The sequence below is a fragment of the Oryza glaberrima genome, chromosome 11, assembly GCF_000147395.1.
Source record: "Oryza glaberrima chromosome 11, OglaRS2, whole genome shotgun sequence".
In the NCBI taxonomy this organism is placed as follows: domain Eukaryota; kingdom Viridiplantae; phylum Streptophyta; class Magnoliopsida; order Poales; family Poaceae; genus Oryza; species Oryza glaberrima.
In genome coordinates, this window is record NC_068336.1 from 16,678,541 (window position 1) to 16,701,508 (window position 22,968).

At 37.6% G+C, this 22,968-nt stretch overlaps 1 protein-coding gene across 1 annotated transcript; it reads left to right on the forward strand.

Annotated features, from left to right (window-relative positions):
• The first annotated feature begins 10,282 nt into the window (after positions 1 to 10,282).
• On the forward strand, positions 10,283 to 16,469 carry LOC127755154 (SUMO-activating enzyme subunit 1A-like). Its single transcript, XM_052280797.1, has 10 exons — positions 10,283 to 10,512; positions 11,015 to 11,066; positions 11,925 to 12,120; positions 12,495 to 12,574; positions 12,718 to 12,834; positions 13,542 to 13,592; positions 14,661 to 14,727; positions 14,871 to 14,974; positions 15,052 to 15,159; positions 16,124 to 16,469. The coding sequence occupies exons 1-10, from the start codon at positions 10,415 to 10,417 to the stop codon at positions 16,235 to 16,237; spliced, it is 987 nt and encodes a 328-aa protein (XP_052136757.1). The 5' UTR covers positions 10,283 to 10,414; the 3' UTR covers positions 16,238 to 16,469.
• The last annotated feature ends 6,499 nt before the right edge of the window (positions 16,470 to 22,968 follow it).

Here is a 22,968-nt window from a genome sequence, read left to right on the forward strand (position 1 = left end):
AACCTGACTATGTTTGTGTACTTAGCTACCTTAAGTAATGTGTAAATGCAGGTACACGCATCTGCATCGGAATAGGTTTCGCTTTTGCACGAGTTACTACTTTTTTTCCACTTTGTACCAGCCTCTTTTTGGGTTTTGGAAATTTTTGCTTTATGACTTGTAGTGCCTTGAGGAGATATCATGCAAAAATATTTGAAAACGCTTTCGAAATATTATGCAACGACATTTCAAAAGGTATATATATTCGGCAACATGGAAAACTGTTGAATGCCCAATTGTTTAGAATTGCATAGATAATTTGGCAAAATTGTTAACCCCTAAGGTGAAATTCTTGGAATATGTGGGTTTATATGTTAGCCTCAACCTATCTAAATTCTTCATATGAGATCAATCCCACTGATAACATATCACAATGACCATGCATCTAACTACTAAGAGATTGAATTATTACATTCATCCCCCCCTTAAATGGCAATAATAATGCTCACAACAACATGCTATAGATGCCCTACAATGTTTAGAACCATCCCGCGATATTTTTGTTTTAAAAAAAAGTGCCTCGTATATATTGATAGAGTAGGAAATCCTGCGATTCATGACTATATATGTTATATACGCACTATGATCCCAAAAACACACATGGCCGTGCAATGAAAGATTATGTTCTAATATCAACCATAACACTTTAACTTCACAATCAGCATTAACCTATATATAGCCCTTCCATTTGGAGTCCATGCGGGCATATATTAGCAATTAATTGCACTTAATTTTGTTCTTGCTTTGGATAAAATGGTTAAACTGAAAGTCCTATGGTTAAAACCACTTATTATTTCTTTCTCACTTGAAAAGGACTAATCTATATATATATATATATATATATATATATATATATATATATATATATATATATATATATATATATATATATATATATAGGTACTACAGTTAAAATGCATAGTTTGCATAGTTTATATGCCAACCCAGCCAATCTAAGTTATGATTTGGTTCATGGCACCAGCTGGGGACAGAGCAGGTCTCATCCATACGTTTGGGTGGTAGGATGAAACATAGATGGTGCGTGGCCACTGTTTGGAGAACTTGAGAAATATTCCCCTTAGATTTTGTACTGAGAAATATGCCTAGTGAAGGTACAAGAAGAAGGATTGACAAGGGTATCAAGTGACAAATTAGCCTTGATGAGTGATAATTAGCATGCTTTAGGGTTAATTAGTGCATGTTAGAGCAATGTTTGCATGCATAAGTGATAATCATATAATTAGTATCAATGAGGGAGATTAACTGATGAGTAACTAGGTCTCGATCTTTTGATAGTTATTGATAACTCTCGGAAAACTTGATACACACAATCCGGCTTCCGATCAACACGATCCAAATCCTGCAATCGTAGCATCATGTCTTCTCTATCAACCGTGCACTGCCTAGTTGGCCTTGCCGAGAAGGTTAATTTCTACATGCAAATCGAAGAACAAGCAGAAACAAGTCAGATTGCAACTCAATATGCAGATGAATGATTAAGATCTCAAAGTTTGGGTTCCACGAACCGAACTAATGGTGAAACTGCAATTGTATAAATAATCTAAGGAAAACCCGACTCTAAACGATGACAGGTTACTGAATAAATATATTATTCCATTCGTTTCAATTCAGTTGTTGTTATAGTATTTCATTTTTTTTCAAAATATTGCCATTCTCACATATTTCGAAGTATTTTTAGAGATGTCTTGTCCTTTTCACCTTTCATCAATTCAAACATATTAGTATTAGTATTCTCACAAGAAACTTTCATTAAGATACTCCCTTAGATAATTTCTTATATGACGTAACGTCATATAAATAAGAACGGAGGTAGTAATTAATAAATGTAGCAATATAATTTGGCATATTTAGCAATTTAATGTGAGATTTGCTATAATGACAAGTAAATTGATCCAGGAGGAGAAGGGGAAAGGATCAGGCTATCCCCGGGTTAAATGGTCATTATTCATGATTTAAGCCCCTATCAACATCAGGATCCACTAAGCATCCTTAATTTACTCAATGAAAGACTAAAAGTTGTCTAATCAACCGATTTTTTCCAACAACTCAATCATAGATCCAGCAGCCAAACTAAAGTAGCAATTGAATAACAAATAAAAGTTCCCCAAACAAGAAGCAAATAAACCTTAACACAACAAATGTCCAAAACAAATCCCAAGTTAGTTCCTAATATTGTCCTTGCATTGACTTGTTTGTTCAAGCCAAATGGTGGTATTCTTGCATCCCGGTGGTGGTGTGAAGGTATATAACACTGCATCCAGAGAGTTTGTGTCACCCAGCTGGCCAGCTGTTTATTTCTTATGTTTAATCAGAAATTTAGAATACACACATGTTTACATCAATTTCAGAGAAGTTTGGTCAGTGTGCCAGATAAAAGTTCTACAATTGTCAAATTTGAGCCTAACTTTATGAATTCATTAATTTGGTCTTTCAATTTTTAACAAACCAGCTTCTGACGACCAGAGTTTTTTCTTATGTTTTTTGGAAAAATATCGGTCCCGGATAGTGAGATCTCAATGAGATTTACCCAAAAAAAAGTGTGAGAGATAATAAAAGACCTTTTTGTGACAAACATACACTTTGGATATTATATCTTGCATCATAAACCTTTGAATCATCAATATTAAACTTAGTAAGTTTTAGAGTTGAAATGTGGAATTAAAATAATGTCAAGATTCAAAATTCTAAAAATTCATTTTTTTTAATAAAAGAGGGGGCCATTTTGCCCTCCTTTTCTCATGTTTCTCTTGAAGCTAATTAAAAACAACGTATATTGTGTATTTTTTTTTCCAAATGTTTTTGCAATGGCTGCCAATTGGAGTGCCTACTACTCCTATGATCTTATTCTAGCTAAGCTTTCTGCAGAGACAATGTGGATAACTCAGGATGTCAGTGTATACATGTACCTAACTCGTACCGTACGTATAGAGTAGAGTATTCCAGTAGCTTTTTAAAAAAAAAAATCAGCTATATCACTATATCAGGATAGCTGCAAGGATTTGCTGCATGTTCCATGCGCCACGTTAGTCTTCATCATATAATTTTAAATTTTGTTAGATTGGCCTATACGGTTTAATTATCATATGTGGCTGTAGACCTAGATCAATTAGCACAGATAATATACTAATAAGCAGGGCTTAGGACAGGGGAACTTGCAGCAGTTAGGACACCTCTCATGATTCAGATGCAGAGAATGCATGCATGTAATCACATAAAAAATGTGATTCAGATTAAGAGGATTACATTATCTAAAAAACAGATTATACACTGTCATATACGCACCTCAGTGTGTTTTTGTGGCTGATATGATGTACATCTTGATACAGAGCTCAGATTCAATTTCATTATGTTTAGAAAACACACACGCCTTAACGTGTTCCGGAGAATTTTATTTAGATTGAAATGATGCCATATATATTAACTGGGCTCTCGTAGGGACTAAAATTAGACCTAATCGAAGTAATTCTCTCCTAGCTAGTTGTATGATCAACTAAATTCTTAATTTTCTTTAGGCACCTTTAGCTTTGACCAAGATGATCGATCATCATGTAAGCTAACCAAGTTGTTTGCATAGGTAGAAGTCGATTGATTGTCCCATTTGAAGTCCTCAAGAGAGTTGAACTCCCTGTTTTCACTCAATGATTCGATGTGTATCCCTGTGCATATGCAGATATGCTTGTCAGCATTTGAGGGGGATTAATTGATAGTAGATAGATAGACAATTAGACAGGCAAGGGACCATGCATGAAAAAATTAGTAGGAGATTATTGCTTAGCTGGTCCTATGTGAGTAATCACTAGAGAATTGAAACAATATTTTTATGTAGGTTTAGGACCATGCCTGTCGTAGGTATCAAGCATTCAAGAAAGATCCGTTCGTTTGCTTGATGGATGTCCATGATCCCTCTTAAATTAGGCATGATTAAAATGTGGTCAAGGCTAATGGAACAATGATAATATAACTTAATTACCAATTGTTGTCGTGCTGAACTAAACATGTATATGTCTGTCAGGTCGCCACAGCAATTGGTGATCTAGGGGAATCTGTGTTGCATTGCAGGTAACCGTATGAAAATACTTATATATATTACCACTCTGCAGTATGTTAATTATTCATTACCATCAGTGGCACGCAGTGTCAGTTCTCACCTATATTTGTTTCATGTTTGGGGATTGATGAGGGGAGACTGAATAGAAAATCTGTCAAGTTAATTTGAGCTCATGAGAGCATATAAAAAAAATATCACAATCACCCCCTCTCGTCTAGAAACGTACTCTTTCTCCCTGTATATGAAACCAATAAATTCAAAATGCTACCTCCATCCTTTAATATACCTATGAAAGAACAGAGTATATCTCAAGGGGATGGTTGTTTAAATGCAAAGTATGATACCTTATACTTTTTTAAAAAATGTTACCTCAATTTTCTTTTCCAAAATTGCACTTTTGTATTTGTTTTCAAAAATAAATTGCAGTACTGTAATCTATCCTTTTTAGCTTGTTTAGTGTAGCTATATGGTAATTGGTAATACCTTTTTTACCCATACAGACCAAGCCGTTAACATTGTACTTTATATACCTCATTTTAAAGAGGAATGAGACAAACCATACATAGTTAATCAACAAAACTAAAACCACAACTTAACATACTCACAACCAATAAATCTAAACCAGGACAGCTGCCACTACCGAGGCCTTCCCGTGGTCACTTTGCAAGGATATTAACCAATGGGCTGGTAATGGGCTTAATGTGTTTTGCATTGCTTTCACTCAAGCAATAAGTTTACTTTGCCTCCCTCAACTTGCTCTTGAGTTAAATCATATTCCCAACTGTAAAACCGGGTATAACATCTTCTCCATCTTTAGAAACCGGTATAAAATGGCTTCTTCAGTGGCTTGAAAGACGGTTTCAACCGATGTGACAGCTTTGACCCCATCAACTCGCTGAGTCACCTTATGGATCCCACTTGACAGTAACTTTCTCAATCATACCTTCTTCCTCACCTCTCTCTCTCTCCTCTCTTCCCTCGACGATCAATGTGTTGGCATGGCGGTGGCCACAACCAACGATGGCAGATGCATCCGTGCTCGTGACTCTGCTGACACTCTCCATGGATGGCGCTGCGGCGGCTGGGGCGGAAGCAGCGTGGTGGACACCAAGAAATGGACAAACAAACTAGTGCGTCTGAGTTGAGAAAAAAAAATACTACTACTGGTACTACAGTACTACTGCACTAGCTTTGCGTTCTTGCTGCTCTCAGCTTCTCTCTCTCTCTCTCTCTTCTCTCTGGCTGGGTGAGTGAGTGAGTGAGTGATCTGGTTAGGACACACATAATGCATCTGATGGTACGCTGACGGCGACAGCAGCGATGACGTGGGGTTGAGAGCAGCCAAAGGAGGAGCCAACACCAGTGACATGGAGCGGCACCCCCTGGATCGGCCACGCCGCCGTCCATCGGTAGAGTAGGTAGGATGCAGGGTTGCTGCCACCGCCACGGCAACACATCGGTCGTCGGGGAAAGAGAGGACGAAGAGGTAATAGAGAGAGGGGGAGAGGTGAGGAAGAAGATAGGATGGAGGAAGTTGCCAACATAGCGACTCAGGAGACAGTCAATAGGATCGAAGCTTCCAACATAGGAAAGACAGTCATCGGTTGAAACCACCTCCCAAACCAACGAAGGTCTCCATTTGTACCAGTTTCCAACATAGGAAAGACGTTATACCCGGTTTTGTGATTGGAATGTGCGATTTAACCATGAGCAAGAGTTCATTCAGTGATATTGGACCGGAGTGGAGATCCATAAATAACAGGTGCAAAATGATCTCTCTCTCTCCAGATACCTGTTCAACTGAATAATCACTGAATGAACCAGCAATAATTATCATGCCTGTTCTGTCTTTTGGTTTCTACCTACCAGTACTCACTCAATTAACCAAGATATTAACCGCCTCAGATATTAATCACCCGGTGGAAATCGAAGGGTCAAATTAAAAATCGCCTGCTTCTTTCATATGTAGCCACTCGGTTCACCGTTCACACCATCTCATTTCTCTGAAGAACAGGAGCTTAACAGCAGCATATATGCAGCTGCTTTCCGGCGTCCTCTGATTTGCCACGAACAACTGCTGCTTTCTTTGTGTGATCTGTCCAAGTTTGTGGCGAATTTGATAGGTTTCTTCCGCAGGTATGCATGCGAAATTAAATTGGATTCAAACCATTTTTGCCAATCAGGTTTTTGTTTCGTCATTTTTTATGGTTCATTTGGCAAAAGTTTTGGTCAGAAAGTTGATAGAAAGAAAAAGAATTGCCATGCAATGCAGGTGCGTCTCTTCTGATTGTGGTGTTCAACGAGTTACAGCGAGTTGAATTACTGCTAATTTTGTTTGGAAGGCAAGAATTATTTTACAAGATATTCTATAATGTACATGTAAAAATCATACATTTTTTCTTCTTCAAAATATTTTTTTCACTCGATTTTACATACACGATTCTATCTGAATTACACGATTTTACATGAGTATAGCCATGCCATTCGGTGGCAAGGTGCTCATCGCGAATTCAACAGGCAATATAGCAATATGAGTGTATTTTTGCATAATTGTGTGAAAAAATATATTTTGAAAATTTTTTTTGATAAATAAAGTTCTTCAAGAACAAAAACTTCCGAAAATTTTCTAGTGCTTAAATTTATTTACTTGCCAATGGAGATCTTGGAGGAGGGAGTTGGTGAAGGGATTGGTCATTGGTGTTTTACTTTTACTCCCAATCTCTCCTTTTTTTTTTCTTTTTTACAACACAATACAAATACATGCGCTAACGCACATTCACCCCCCTATGAATGAACACACACCCTATCTCTATGAGAGTAAGGATGGATATAAGTTAAATTCGAAGTGATGATGTACGCTAAGATTTATCTCGTCGTAGTAAAAAAGGGAAGAAGATAGGATAGACGAAGTTTTGACTTAGGCAGTCAACGGGGTCAAAGTTGTCACGTCAGTCGAAACCGTCTCCCATACCATCCAAGGAACCAATTTGCATTAGTTTTCAAAGGTAGGGGACATTATACCCAATTTTGCGGTTAAGAGGTGGGATTCAGCCAAGAGCAAGAGTTGAGGGAGGCAGAATAGACTTATTCCTTCATTTAATGATATTGGATCGGAGGAGTGGAGATCCATAAATAACATGTGCAAAATGATCTCATTCTATTTTTTAGGGAAAAATGATCTCTCTTTTAGTAGGCAGAAAATACTTACAAAAAATAACGGTTTCATTTTCCCTGCCTGTTCAGATACCTGTTCAACTGAATAATCGCTGAATGAACCAGCAACAATAATCATGCCTGTTCTGTCTTTTGGTTTCTACAAGTACTCACTCAATTAACCAAGATATTAATTAATCGCCTCAGATATTAATCATCCGGTGGAAATCGAAGAGTCAGATTAAAAATCGCCTGCTTTTTTCGGACGCATCCAGTCGGTTCACACCATATCATTTCTCTGAAGAACTAATATCAGATATTAGAGTATACGGATAAGATTGTATTAATCCAGTTCGTTATGGTAGAATAGAATTATTTTCCATCTCTATCTCTTCAAGTTTACTTAAGTTCCAATATATATATATATATATTAATTATCTATATATATATAGACACACACATACCCATCCCTGAGGCTTATTCGCAGTATCTCTCTTCCTATACTATCTAACACTGGAGCATAACAGCAGCATATATACATGCTTTCCGGCGTGGTCTGATTTGCCATGAACAGCTGCTGCGTTCTTTGTGTGATGGATCTGCCCAAGTTTGTGGCGAATTTGATAGGTTTCTTCCGCAGGTATGCGTCGAATTTTCCCTGGTTCGTTGCTGTAAATTAGATTCAAACCACTTTTGCCAATCAGGTTTTTGTTGTTCATTATTTGGCAAAAAGTTTTTGCTCAAAAAGTTTGACAGAAAGAAAAAGAATTGCCATGCAATGCAGGTGCGTCTCTTCTGATTGTGATGTTCAACGAGTTACAGTGAGTTGAATTACTGCTAATTGTTTGGAAGGCAAGAATTATTTTACAAGATCTTCTATAATGTACATGTAAAAATCATAGAATTTTTTTCTTCTTCAAAATATTTTTTTCACTCAATTTTACATGAATATACCGTTTACACGATTCTATCTGAATTACACGATTTTACATGAGTATAGCCATGCCATTCGGTGGCGGCAAGGTGCTCATCGCGAATTTAACAGGCAATATAGCAATATGAATGTATTCTTGCAAAATTGTGTGAAAAATATATATATTGAATAAAAATCTGATAAATAAAGTTCTTCGAGAACAAAAACTTCCGAAATTTTTCTAGTGCTTAAATTTATTTACTTGCCAATTGGGATCTTGGAGAAGGGAGTTGGTGAAGGGATTGGTCATTGGTGTTTAACTTTTACTCCCAATCTCTCCTTTTTTTTTAATTTTTAAAACACAATACAAATATAGACGCTAACAACGCAGTTACACCCACCCCCTATGAACGAACACACACCCTATCTCTATAAGAGTAGAGTATGGATGTAGATAAATTGAATTAAGTGATGATGTACGGTAAGATTTAGGCAAAATTTGCTACAGGACACGCAAAAAACACATAATTAGCTGAGGAACACCGAGAAAACGTGAAACTGCCCGAGGACACTGCAAAAATTGTGTAATTGGCCATAGGACACTGGTCATATTATTTTATTATTTCCAGGTCAAAAGAGGTGAGATACTTTTCTAAATGCACGGATTGCCCCTTCTCTTTCCTTCTTTCCCTTTCCCGTTGACTTTACCGGGAACGCGTGATGCGGCGAGGTCGGCGCGACGTGGGCGGTCGATGGGGGGAAGCGCCGGCGTGCGGTGGCTAAGTGCATCCCCTTCCCCTCTTCCTCTCTCTCTTCTCTCTCTCTCATGGGACGCGCAAGGGCGGAAGGTGGGCGGCGGCGGGCACAGCTAGGTGCCATGCGGCGGCGCGCGCAGCTGGGTGCCGAGTGTCTGGCGGTGACGCCGTGCCCGTCCACCTCCCCGTCGATTGGTTGGTTCTTAATGGCTTCCTCAAGCGGGAGAGGGGGGAGCACGGTGTCGGCAGCGGCGGGGGGAGGGGGGCGTCGTCAGCGGTGGTTGGCGCGGCGGTTGCGGATGCGGAAGCAGCGCCACCTCGATGACCTCACCGCACAGGTGGCGCACCTCCGCCGCGACAACGCGCACGTCGCCACCATGCTTGGCCTCACCACCTAGGGCCTCCTCGCTGTCGATGCCGAGAATGCCGTCCTCCGCACCCAGGCCGCCGAGCTCGCCGCGCGCCTCGCCTCGCCACTGAAGAAGAAAATATACTTGCCATTGTGGGAAATCTTGTCATTTTGAAAAAATACTCGCCACTTTCAGCCAGAAAAAATAAAATAATGCGTTCGGTGTCATACGGCAAATTTCACATATTTTGCAGTGTCCTCGGGCAGTTTCACATTTTCACGGTGTCTCTCAGCTAATTACGTGTTTTTTGCGTGTTCTGTAGCAAATTTTGCCTAAGATTTATCTCGTTGTAGTAAAAAAAAAAGGGAATTGCCTTCCAAGCATGGAGTTTGCTCAAACTGCCCCTCCCAACTCCAAAAAAAAAAAAAAAAACTCTTATATATCCACCGATCAAACAATAGACATAAGGACATCCATAATGTGGTGTAAAAGTAGTCCATAAGCAATAAAATATTTCATTCAACCACCTATTACCATTGTGCAACTAGTCTATATAGAAAAAATAACAAAAGGTATCCATATGCATATGGACTACCCATATGGAATAAATTATATTATCTATCTCTACTATTCTCTCTTTTCCTAATGATACCTTGTATCTGTATATATTGTGGAGATTGCCATAGGTAAAAACTATTTATGTGGGTCCTATCCATATGGATCACTTTGTCATATACATTGGTGATGCCCTAACAATCTCCACTCTCCAAACTCTCATTCCCTCTATTATATTCCCCTAACCAAACAAGCTGTTAATTAGTGGCGCAAACCATCAACCATAGGGCCTGGCCCATCAGCCCATATAGCCCATCATCACCTCAGGGCCGAAATACCTGCTGGGCCGTTCATCCAAGGCCCAAGGCCCAAGGCCTAAAGCCCAAATCGCAGCCGAATAGAAAAAAAAAACAAATAAAAAGAGAAAAAGAAATAGAATGAAGTGAAAGCCATCATCTACTAGCAGCAGCGAAGCCAAGAACGCCAAAAACCCTCGCTTTGCTGCTGCTCCTCCCCCTTCTCCTTCGGCTGCTGATCGGATTCGCGGCGTCCCAGGCTAGGGATCCGGGCGGTGGCGGCGATGGGCGGCGGCGGCGGCGCGGAGGAGGAGCTGACGGCGCAGGAGACGGCGCTCTACGACCGCCAGATCCGCGTCTGGGGCGTTGACGCCCAGAAGAGGTATCCCCGGCTCCGCCTCTCTCTCTCTCTCTCTCTCTCTCTCTCTCTCTCTCTCTCTTCCCCTAAAAGTCCCGGGTTTTCTTTCGCTCTTCGCTTATGTGGAGGAAATTTTGTTGAGTTGATGCTTCTTCTTTTTCTTCTCTTTTAATCGCAGGTTGTTTCTTGCAGAAAAGGAAGAAAAGAAAATCATTCTTTTGGGGGATTTCATGGTTTATGTTAGAACGAATGGCTGTTGTTTGTTTCTTTAAAAGAAAAACTTGAGCCCGAAGTGTTTGTATTTTTGAAGTGAAGACAGAGATATCCGCTGTTTTCGTATCTTGTGTCTGCTATCGAATTTTCCTAAATCTTTTTTTTTTGAGCTTGTTTGGTGCTTTCCTTGAATTTCTCGTAACTTTCACCCCCAAATTATTCTTCCATTCCATCGTATTTGTTAGCTTCGGAACCAAAACTTTTGATGTCTTTCATCTGTTTTTGACTACTGAATCTGTGCTGCTTGGAACAGGCTAAGTAAAGCTCATGTGCTCGTGTGCGGCATGAATGGTACTACTACTGAGGTAGGTATTTTAAGATTTTCCTCTCCAATTGTTGCGTTTTGTTTGTAGTTTACACCGCGTGGGCATTCAAAGCATTGAAACGAAGTTGCATTGAGTTATGGAGTAATAGGGGTTAGTTTCATGGGCCAAATTGCCCATGTTTACCTGTTGCTTTTAGTTCGTTATTATAATGCATTAGTTTTCTGGGCATTTGATTATTGCTCTGTTGTTCTTGTAGACTTTCTAGTGCTATGGATGCATTGCCTGCGAGATAAAATCTCAATGTTCTTAATTACTTTTTAGGCTGGCTTTTTCTCTTTTGTAGGACCCCTGTTGTACCATCTGTTAAAGTTAATTGCTTTTAGTTCTCAACGTTTAGGCTCAATTTTCTGTAGAAAAATTCTTCCATTTATTTATGCTAGCTTACGTTGTTCCAATATATGTCTATTTATCCTTTTCTTTTACAGTCATATCCCATGATTATCTGATCAATGCACTTCGCTTTGTTAAGAATATGATTGCTATTATACTATTTACTACTTCCTTCGTTTCATATTATAAGACTTTCTGGCATTGCCCACATTCATATATATGTTAATGAATCTAGACATATATGTGTGCCTAGATTCATTAACATCTATATGAATATGGGCAATGCTAGAAAGTCTTATAACCTGAAACGGAGGTAGTAGTTAAAGTATATGCCTTAGAAACTAGATTTCTGTAGTCATAGAGTATCATAAGCAGCTGCATCCTGACTCAATTGTATATTCATCTAGGTACTTAAGTACCTCAGTTCTTCTGGATATATTGATAAAGCTTAACTCATAATCGAAGGCAGCCTTATACACTAAATGCCATTTCTCTCTTACCCTGTAGTTCTGCAAGAATATTGTTCTAGCAGGAGTTGGCAGTTTATCCTTGATGGATGATCATTTAGTCACAGAGGATGATCTCAATGCAAATTTCTTAATTCCTCATGATGAGAGCATATATGGTGGTAGATCACGAGCTGAGGTTTGCTGTGAGTCCCTGAAAGATTTCAATCCAATGGTCCGAGTTGCAGTCGAAAAGGGTGAGCCTAGTCTGGTTTTCTTCATTGGTTTGGGTGTCAGAATTAGAAGTACATAAAGTAGGATGCCTTCTTGCATTCTTGAATTGCTCTCGTCCTAATGGTTAATCTTTGAATAAAATGTTAAAGAAGAGATTCTATTTCAATTTGTAATCTTGCACTTTTAGCTGCACTTTAACAAGGAAAGTTCTTGTAAGAAATCATTTAATTTTAGTAACAGGCACATGTTACTATAGTGTATCATTGTACCAAGAAATCAGCATATATGTTACTGAGAGAATTCTGATATATCTGTGGCCATCACAATGACTAATTCTTTGGATCTTCACAGCATATTCTAAAAAAAAATTTCTTACTGTTTCTGCTATTTCCTTTAGGTGATCCATCATTAATTGATGGAGAATTCCTTGACAAGTTTGACATAATTGTAGTTAGCTGTGCGTCTATTAAAACAAAGGTGTGTATTCTTCTCCTGTTTAGTTCTTCATCCTATTGCAAGTTCCAAGTCACTCAGCGTCTTTTAAACTAAAATTCTGCAACAAATTTCTCTTTATTGCGCTCAGTTCTCACAACATTTCTGCATGTGTTGTACTGCTTTAGTTGTTAATTAACGACAACTGCCGGAAGAGAAGCAAGCATATTGCATTCTACGCCATCGAGTGCAAGGATTCCTGTGGTGAAATATTTGTTGATTTGCAGAACCATAGCTATGTTCAGGTATGGGCATATATGACATGCTATATGTTCTGTTGATTTTTCAGTTTAATTTTTTTCCAGCAGTCCACATATATATCTGTAAGCACTAAGCATCGCGCAGATGTCTTAAATTGGTTTATTTTCTCCATAATGTTTCTCATATACTGCTTCCAATATTCCTTCCTGTGTACATGCATGTGGTTTGTGTACTTGTTAGTACTTTTCTTCATGTACTCTAGAGGCACTCATTTTTTTTCTATGATATGTTTGAACTCAAAATTGATGTCATTATGTCAGACTGTTCATGTTAACATATTAAATCTGATGTACTTAGCCTGATGAAGGTGCCATTAAGGATGAGAATTGCAAAGGAGCACGTACTTCTTTTTGGTAATAAAATGTAGTGTACTAATCTGCTCTCACTGACTGGTTTTCAACCAAGTTATTGTATCTGTTCCTTTTCTGCATCATTGAAATGGAGATACAAAGAAAGGTTACTTAGTTTTGGTGCTTAAAATATGGTAATGTGACACTTTCTAGCATATTAAGTTTTGTAATTTGTACCAAGGATTCATCTTGCAATGCTAGTTTTGGTTCAATCGCTATGAATATATAAGCACTTATGCTTTGGAATCATGATCACTAGAATGTTTCAGGAATTATTTTCTTTGTTCAGTAGTTTGGGCCCTGAATACTTTTTTGAAGGGGTATGTGTTTTTTTTTCTCAGAAGGTTGGAGGTGAACCCAAACCAAAGGAGTTGGCATATCCAAGTCTCCAGGTAAATGACTTGTTAAGCTGATCTTTTTTTTATATGTTTGAGAGGAAGCTGATCCAACTTGAGATAACATCTTTCATTTAATATTACATGTTTTGTATTGCCCCTGTAGTTTATTCTCTCTTGGCTGCCATAAATGTAGCTGTGGAATATTTATGATGCACCTTATACAAGCTACATGGTATATATACATGAAAACCATTTAACCTGAAAAAAGAAACAATTTGAATAGTGTCTTCATGTTTTAATAATAGTAAACTTATGTTTTCCTCTGAAAAAAATGATTTTCCGTAAGACAAAAAAATAAATAGACAAAATGCTTACTCTGCTGTTTTTTTGTTTTGACTATCAGAATGCCAGAGTGCTTATTTATTCGAATAAATGTGTATCATATATTATATTTTTACAATACTAAGAACAGTCATCTTCAATCTAAAACAAAGTAAAACCATATCAGCCGGCAATCTACATGTATACATGTGCCAATTTGCAGTTAATCAAATCCTAAAAAGGACATACTTATTTACATAGATATTGACGGAGATCAGTGTAGCATACCAACACCATCTCCTTACTCCTTTTAAGGAGTAGGTAAACTAAGTATGATTGACAATCTGGATAAGACTTGAATACGTAGATACATCTACAGAAGATTGATGTAGAGCACAGCAACACTATTACCAAATCCTCTTTTCACGGCATAGAAAAATACACTTATTTATGCTCATGTAGCCCAGCCTTACTATTGGAGGTCTTCATTTCATGTGGTAATTAAATTGGTTCCACAGAAATCCCCTTTCTGGGTTATAGGTGTTTTTGGAATAATTTTGTAAGAGTTCAAATCTACACTAGACAATGTGCTGATGCTTTCTGGTTTGTTCATTTTGCATACATCCCTAGAAGAATGGAGTAGCGTAGCATGTTGACCTTGACTTTTTAGCTTTCTTTATGTGTATCATCACTTAAATATGTGTTCAATTTGTTGCCATATGCCACCATATATCACCATTTTGGATGCTTCAGTTTGGAATGTTACAGTTTGTTTATCATTGGAAATGATCTTTTATACAGGAAGCTATCTCCGTACCCTGGAAGAATTTACCAAGAAAAACAACTAAACTGTACTTTGCCATGAGAGGTGAGGATGTCAGACTTTTGCAGCACTGTTGAAGATTCATTAGTGCAGTTTTATCTCCCCAAATACTCAAACAAATCAGCCAGCTTTCTAACTTGTTTTTCCCTGCCCCTGCGCATATGTCCTCTTGAAATGTCCTTTTGCAGTACTGGAGAATTATGAGTCATCTGAAGGCCGCAATGCTTGTGAGGCATCACTTTCTGATCTACCTGCAGTTTTGGCTCTGAGGAAGGACATGTGTGATAAAATGGTATATAAGTTTTTGTGTTCCTTAATTTCAATCATGTTCTTTAAGATTTTTTTCATGGTGTGGTAAATAAACTGCAGTCTTCAAGTGAGTCTCAAATTCCTACTGCTCTCCTGGAACGGCTTTTAGCAGCTGGAAAGAAGCAACATCCTCCTGTATGTGCAATCCTTGGTGGCATTCTTGGTCAGGTAGGTACCAATGATCCATTACTTGAATGTGAAAATTGAGTATATGTGGTTGAACTAGATGGCGATTAAGGATTTACCCTCTAGTAGATGGTAATTGAAGTAAACTACTAACTTCACAATAACCATTTCCCCCAAAAGAAAAAAATAAACTCCTCAACAAATACTATGCATCCACATTTTACTCCTGCAGTAATTCACTTAAACCACATTACTTGGGTCCATGAACTTAGGAACTACATATTAAGGTCCTTAGTGGGTCTTTTCGGACATATTGAAAGACAACTTAATTTATAATCATGAATGATAGCCCCTGGCTGAGGGTGCCTTGCTTGTCCTGGTTGTGGGTCTCACAGCCTCCAGGCCCAATTCCCATGACAGACACTTTGCCCAGACATGTGCTGAAGTTTGACTATCCTTTTGCTACGTAAGATCGATGTAAAGCTAGCAGAAGTGCTGTGTTCTCTAATTATCAGTTATGATTCCCTAGCTCAGCCATACAATTTTGGGAGCATGAATGTGTAGTTCTCAGTCCAGGGGCCCAAGATGTATACTTGGATATTGTGTTGCCACAATTAGATGATAGTTACACATGGAATTGGATCGGTACTCTCACTGGACACCTTCAAAGATGTAAATATTTTATGTACAGCCTTTTGGTGGAATACGGATTTTGTATTGATGGTTCAAGGAATTATACACAATGAAAGAACTAGCACAAGAAAGATTTGAACATTCTGTAGCAATGTAAAATTTTCTGAATTATTTAGCAACCTCAACTCAGTGATGTCTGAAAGGAGTCCAAAAGTAGTAATATTCCTTTTTTTGCCAAGAAAAGTATTCTGTACTTTGTCAAATGTTAATCTTCAAAAGCAGCAGGAACTTAATTTTGTTCTGTTCCAAACAGGAATTTCATCTGTGTTTATGCACAGTTCTCATTGTTTTGCACTCTGTTTTTGCCTAACAGGAGGTGATTAAGTCAATATCTGGTAAGGGTGATCCGATCAAGAATTTCTTCTATTACGACGCCGCTGATGGTAAAGGGATCGCTGAAGACATTCCTCCCCTTTCTTCAGACTGAACCAGTTAACTGCTCGACTCCCATTCAGCCTGGCTTCACTAATCCCTGTACCCATTAATTAGCTTCAAATTAGATTAGCAGTCAATTTAAGTCTGAGAGATACTATTTGTTATTTAAGTTGTGCCAGCTTAGAAGTGGTATCAGATAGAAATTTTACATTTTGTGCCAACAATTTCAAAGCTGAAACCAGGAAAGGTTTTGTGCTGATTGAAAGATTAAATGTGTTGCTCTCTATTCTCTTCCAATGATGTGCCTACAACTATGCCATGCCCGTGTACTAATCTACCCCTTTGTTCTAAAATATAATCATTTATGTGCGTTTTCCAATATCCAGATACATTTTAAAACGCCCAAAAATGATTATACTCTCTCTTTCTAAATATTTGATGTCATTGACTTTTTTAAATATGTTTGACCGTTTGCCTTATTCAAAAAATTTAAGTAATTATTAATTCTTTTCCTATCATTTGATTCATTGTTAAATATACTTATATGTATACATATAGTTTTACATATTTCATAAAAGTTTTTGAATAAGACGAACGGTCAGACATGTGCTAAAAAGTTAACGGTGTCAAATATTTAGAAACAGAGGGAGTATTTTGGAATGAAGGTAGTATAATTTTATTGGAGTTGGCTTGGTTATAATATAATACGGTAACACCATATCTTTGCTATAATTAGATGCGCTCCTTTCAGAACTATTCACCGAAACTTGCTGTGATTTGATTATAGAGGAAAGCTCAAGGCAACCTGTTGGAACTTACAAAGATGATCCAAATGCTGGTTAATTTACTGTTACCATGGGGTAGCCTTTAGCCTTAAAACTGGGCAGCTGGCAGTGTTGCATGATTGTGATACGACTGAATGAGATTTGGGCAGTATACTTAAGGCATATCAAATCTGGTTTCTGAAAATTGCCATCCCAACCACCTGTCTGTAGCCACTTCAGAACAAAGTCCAGTTCATTCCTGGCTTTCTTTGTGATGAACTTCACTTCACTTGGTAGGGTATTAGTCTATTTTGCTATGGATCCAGTCCTGTCTGTCCTTATGGTTGCTGAGAAGGAAGGCCAAGAAAAAATATTGAGGATCTAGAGCTGCATGTATGGTCGTGTTCAACAGCAGAATGGTTCCTGAATTGGACAGGGAAGAAAGGCACCTGCCACCTGAATTTGTGATCCTGATAGTTGAGCTTAGCCATGAGGGGTGTATGCAAAACATGTCTAATTTTTCTCTCATTATTACAATAGCCTCAAAAACCAAAAGCACAAAAGAATAATGCAGTTCTACTTAACTTTCTTCAATGTTGTATATTGTTTTTCTTCCCTCTCATTATTACAATATCCTCACGAACCAAAAGCACAAAAGAGAAATGCGGTTCTACTTTCTCTCATTGTTACTTTCTTCAGAGTTGTGTATTTGGTTGCTTTCATTGAACCATATCCTCTTTTTATGCAAAGATCATGGCTGTAGGATCAAGGGAGTACTTGTTAGTACCTATATATTCTACATGATGTTTTCTTAATTCTTTCCTTGGACATTCATCCAAGCTGTCACACAAAAGAGGCTCACCCAACAAACCTAAGTCTTGACAAGCAAATAACATGTTCATAGGGGACCATGCAGGCCACCCTTCTTTCAAATGAAAAGGGTTCCCAATGATGAGCCATGTATTTAGTATCTAGTACAATAATACAATTTGTAGAATACAATAAGTACAAACTAACAACCCCTCATTAGCTCCTAATCATAGTCTCTGGTGCACAACTCTCACCCTTCCTTTTAATTCTTTTGATAGCCCCCATGATTCACCAATTAAGTAGATTCCAAGCATTGTGCAATGATGCTACATAACAGAGGATCAGATAGACAGAGACATACATGTATAATGTAATTAAGTAAGCATTTTTTTTAACTCCCAAAAGGAATGTGCACATCTACTTGATCAATCATTTGATCAACAGAAAAGAAAAGAAAAAAAGAGCTTGTAAATGCATATGACCTACTCCACCAAGATGTGGAACCAAGTTAATAAATCTGGTACTACTTCTCATGTAGCAAAATGTACCAATGATGGGTGATGGTAGGACACACACATTGACACATATGCATAATGCACATTGAGTGTTTGCAAGCTAATGAGATCCAGCACATGCTGTGACACGTGTCCCAAATTAAGGCAAGGTCATTGCATATTTGCATTTATATTAATAGAGCTGCGTAGTGAGCGTAGCTGGTCAGGTTACTTGGTCTACCCGAGTTCAAATCCTAAATTTGACACAGATGCTCATATTTACGGTTAATTATTCTTTTAGTGGTAGGTGATGTACCTGTCGACAGCGAGAGATCCGTGGTGACTTCGTTAATCTCAAGATATGTTGACTCAGTTTTCCCGAGGTGCTCATAGGAGTAGGGTGTATGTGTGTGGGATGAGTGCACGTGTTGTGAGCGAATGTGTTTGTACTTTGTTTCTTTAGAAAAAAGATATACATAGAGCTGCTCCATTTAGGCAGGCATTACAAAATGGGAGAAAAAGCTGGTAAAGGGAACGAATATACACTTGGAAAAAGAATAAACAATGTTTCTGTGTGCTTGCTTGCTAGCTAGGAGTATAGCTCATGATAAGGTGTATGCATTGCATGTATTTTTATGTGGAAAAAGTGGGCAAATTGATGATCAAGTAGGCAAACGCGTGGGCTCCAGGATCAAGGATGGGCCACGCATCACCCGATCACCGCCATGATCAGGAAAAAAAAAGAGAAAAGTTTTTAAATTAAATCATATTATTTCATTGCTTTTTTTTTTTTTACTTTTCAAGTGTGCAGATTGGACTTCTCTTTTCAGATGGTTCTTTGTGCCCAAAACCCCGAAGTCATAAACCGGCCATGCATTACTCTGATTTTTTTTACAACAAAATATTGGCTATATTTGAATAACATTGAATTAGGAATGCTTAGAACTTGCCAAAAACAAATGAACTGCTTCTAATTGAATTCCCAAACCATATTCTCAAAGGGGGAGACCTTTTCAAACTGTGCGGCGGGCGTACGCTCAATTCAATTCAAACTGTGCATGGATCTCGAGAAATTTGACTTGCAACTCGACATACGAATACGCGTTTCAACTCGTCAAACAACACAAATAATTGAGCTCGGACACACTATCCCGTTTGCTCGAGAGCTGCTAGCTTCAATTCGTACGTCGTATTTGCAGTGATCTTGTGCTCGTTTTTTTCGTCTCTCTTGTCAGAGGAGCACATGACATATACTCTTCTTTACTTTGACGAATGCTCAATTATATATATCAGCAGCCTGGCTTTTTAGAAATATCTCCGGACCAGTGTTCTGACTCCATCTGACTGACGAATTCAGTTCAACAGATACGCATGTTAATTTTTTTTATTCGAACGAAAATAGGTCCTCAGTAAGTAGGGGGAATAATTTGGATCTGATCTTATTTGGCACGAATATATGATGTTAAATTTACAGAACAGGAATTAATGGTCAAAATATTTATATGGTGCAATGCAATGGCAATTTTATTACACCTTTACAAGACTCGAGTAGTGCTGGTGAGTGGTGAATCTATCAACACCCACCAATTGAAATTTTGAGCATTAATAAATTAAGTTGGTGAGAATCTGTCACCACATACTCCCACCGTCAGCTGATATGTAGGGCTACTAAGGCTGCGTTCGGGAGGAGGAGGGCACACAAAACAAAATACATATTATTACATGATTAATTAAGTATTAACTAATTTTTTTGAAAAATAGATTAATATGATTATTTAAAACAACTTTCATATAGAATTTTTTTTAAAAAAACACACCGTTTAGCAGTTTGAAAAAGCGTGCGCGCGGAAAACGAGAGAGTTGAGTTGAGAAAACTAGGAAAGAAAGCAGCCTAAACACTGATGCATTTTGGACTAAAAATTATCAAGGCTATGAGAGAGGTAAAACGTATACTTGTTACAATACATGGGTATTTAGCATTTACAAATATATACAAACAAGAACTGAAAAATCAAAATTTACACTACACAAACAAAAACAGGGAGTGCTCGCAGGAAATTAACTTTGATGTTTAAGATAAAATTTTAAAAGTTTATTATAAACAAGGGGACATATCCGGTGAAAACCATCAAATAAGTAAAAATCCGTGAAAACCAGATCTAAAAGTTTTGTAAATTCATAAAAAAATTTACCTGAGATAGGTATAGATATGAAATATATTCTCACTAAATTTCAAGTTCAAACTCAACTTTATTATAGAGTGACAAAAAAGAAAATTTTTGAATGAATAATAATATAACACTATTCATCTAAAATTTGTCTTTTTTTTTTATCTCTCAATTGAAGTTGAGTTTTGGTATGAATGTATTTCAGGTCTATACCTATCTCTAGTCATTTTTATGAATTTTAGACATGGTTTTAGATATGGTTTTCACGGCTTTTTCACTTATTTGATGATTTACATTAGATATTTCCCCTTTAAACAAACATTAAATATTTATGAATTGTGTACATGATACCAGCTGATCCAGCCCGAGGTTTAATTGGCCAATCCTGACGATTCTTCCACTTGGACTGTGCGCCCCTATTACGAGTACTGATCCTCTCCACACGGTAAGAATTAAGATAGGAAAATGACACTGGCGTTTTGCACCGACCAGTGTACGGAGGGCAAAAATGGGACACTTCACCAAAACCACGTACTACCATATAGGCAAACAACTGATCTGATCTATCTTAATTCGTTGACCTTAATTTTCATTTCCAAATCAAACTAAATGCTTAAAACAGGACACAATTAATGAAAAGATATGTTGGAGTTTAATTTACTTAATCTCGATCTTAGTCTGACATGATCATCCCTGCTAAATGTGGAATTAATCTAACTGATCTAAAGATGAAGCCGTTGAAACCTATTCGTCTATTAATTTCCTTTGCTTGCGGTTCTTTCGTTATTCTTTCTTCTTGTTCTTATGATCCAGTCGTGTCGTAGGAAAAGTAGGGGCGTCGGCTTAATCATAAATCAGTGGTTAATACTTTCTGGGTGTGTCTAGTTCATGCTAAAATTAAAGTTTGGTTAAAATTGGAACGATGTGACGGAAAAGTTAAAAGTTTGCGTGTGTATAAAAACTTTAATACGATGGAAAAGTTAAAAGTTTGAAAAAAAATTTAGAACTAAACTTGACCTCTATCGATGTAGCGAAATTCTTTCTAGATGTCAGAAACTAGTCAGAGACACTGTACGAACACCTTCCTGGTACGTCAAGTTGATCGGGCGACTTACAATAGGAATTTAAAATTGTGACTTCAATTCATGTATTATCCCTTTTATCTCTCCTCTTTCTTTGACAAAGATAATATAATGGTGGAGCTCAGGGCTCCAAATTTGATCAAACTTTGTTATATACCGACCGCACAAAACATAATTTATCTTTAACTTTTTTTTTCTTGATCAGGAAGGAAACGGTGGTTTATCTCCTCCCTAATCGTATCAACAGTGAACCGATAAAATCAACCAACATGATAATGCCATTTCACCTCAACCATTAATTAGCACAGGTATGATTATATTAACAAAATCACCAGATTTTGATCGTGCTAGCTTATCTCGATGAATTAATCGATGATCGACTAGATGCACCCCATCAAATCAGTCACAATACACACAATCATGGCAGGCCCATGCAAATTCATGGGCAACCCATGCCACGATCCCAACCGGCCGGCAACCGGCCAATCATGCACACGCCGGCCGGCGAACAATTCAAATCTGACGGCCGCCGGGGTAATCGTCGGCGGCGGCGGCTGGCAGGCCATCCGCCGCTCGCAATTATGGATTGGATCGGATCACCAACAAACAAGCTAAAAAGACGTAGTAGCTAGTACGAACCATCCATATATATGCATGCATGGTAGCATTAGTTGTGTGTGTTTGTGTGTTCTACTAGCTAGCTAGGGCCGGCTCACATGGCTCTCAATATATCTATGCGTATTTGTATCTACCTATCTCTAGCTAGGAGCTCTCCAGTTTCGTAATTATTAATGTTTTGGATAGATAGAATTGATGTTGAATAATTAGAATTTTAACTATCAATAACTTCTAAAATATTTAGCTTAAAGACACTAGAAACACGAGTCTTTAAAAGTATGTGTATGAATAATTATTCTCCTGTTTCATATTATAAGTCGTTTGACTTTTTTTTAGTCAAACTTTCAAAGTTTGACCAAGTTTGCAGCAAGATATAATAATGTTTTCAATACAAAACAAACTCCTAGCCCCAACGTTTGGCTTATCGTCATATTTGCAAACGAAAAATAATTTATGAATAAAATTTTTATATACATGTTCTTAACGATCTAAAAGCAAAGGCTAAAAAATAAACTACGATGAAAAAACTCCAAATTTAAGGTTGAAAATTTAAATTTTAGCTAATAGGTATAAGCATAAGCGAAAAGATGAGGCCCTTCGTATCAAAATATATCCAATGTTAAATTTAATGAAACTAATTTAGTATCGTAGATATTGCTAATTTTTGCTATAAACTTTGTCAAACCTAAAGAATTTTGACCAAGAAAAAAATCAAATGACTTATAATATGAAAAGGTGGAAGTAATCTCTTTAAAAGTATGTTAATAACATTAAATATTTATCTTATACTAGAAGAATGCCCGTGCGTTGCAACAGGTGAAGACTATTTTAATCTTATTATTGTTAT

Bases quoted from the DNA above. Each gene is read 5' to 3' on its own strand.
- LOC127755154 (XM_052280797.1), top strand. From the start codon at position 10,415: ATGGGCGGCGGCGGCGGCGCGGAGGAGGAGCTGACGGCGCAGGAGACG. The intron at 10,513-11,014 runs GTATCCCCGGCT...TGCTTGGAACAG, and splicing joins GGCGTTGACGCCCAGAAGAG to GCTAAGTAAAGCTCATGTGC. The intron at 12,835-13,541 runs GTATGGGCATAT...TTTTTTTCTCAG, and splicing joins AGAACCATAGCTATGTTCAG to AAGGTTGGAGGTGAACCCAA.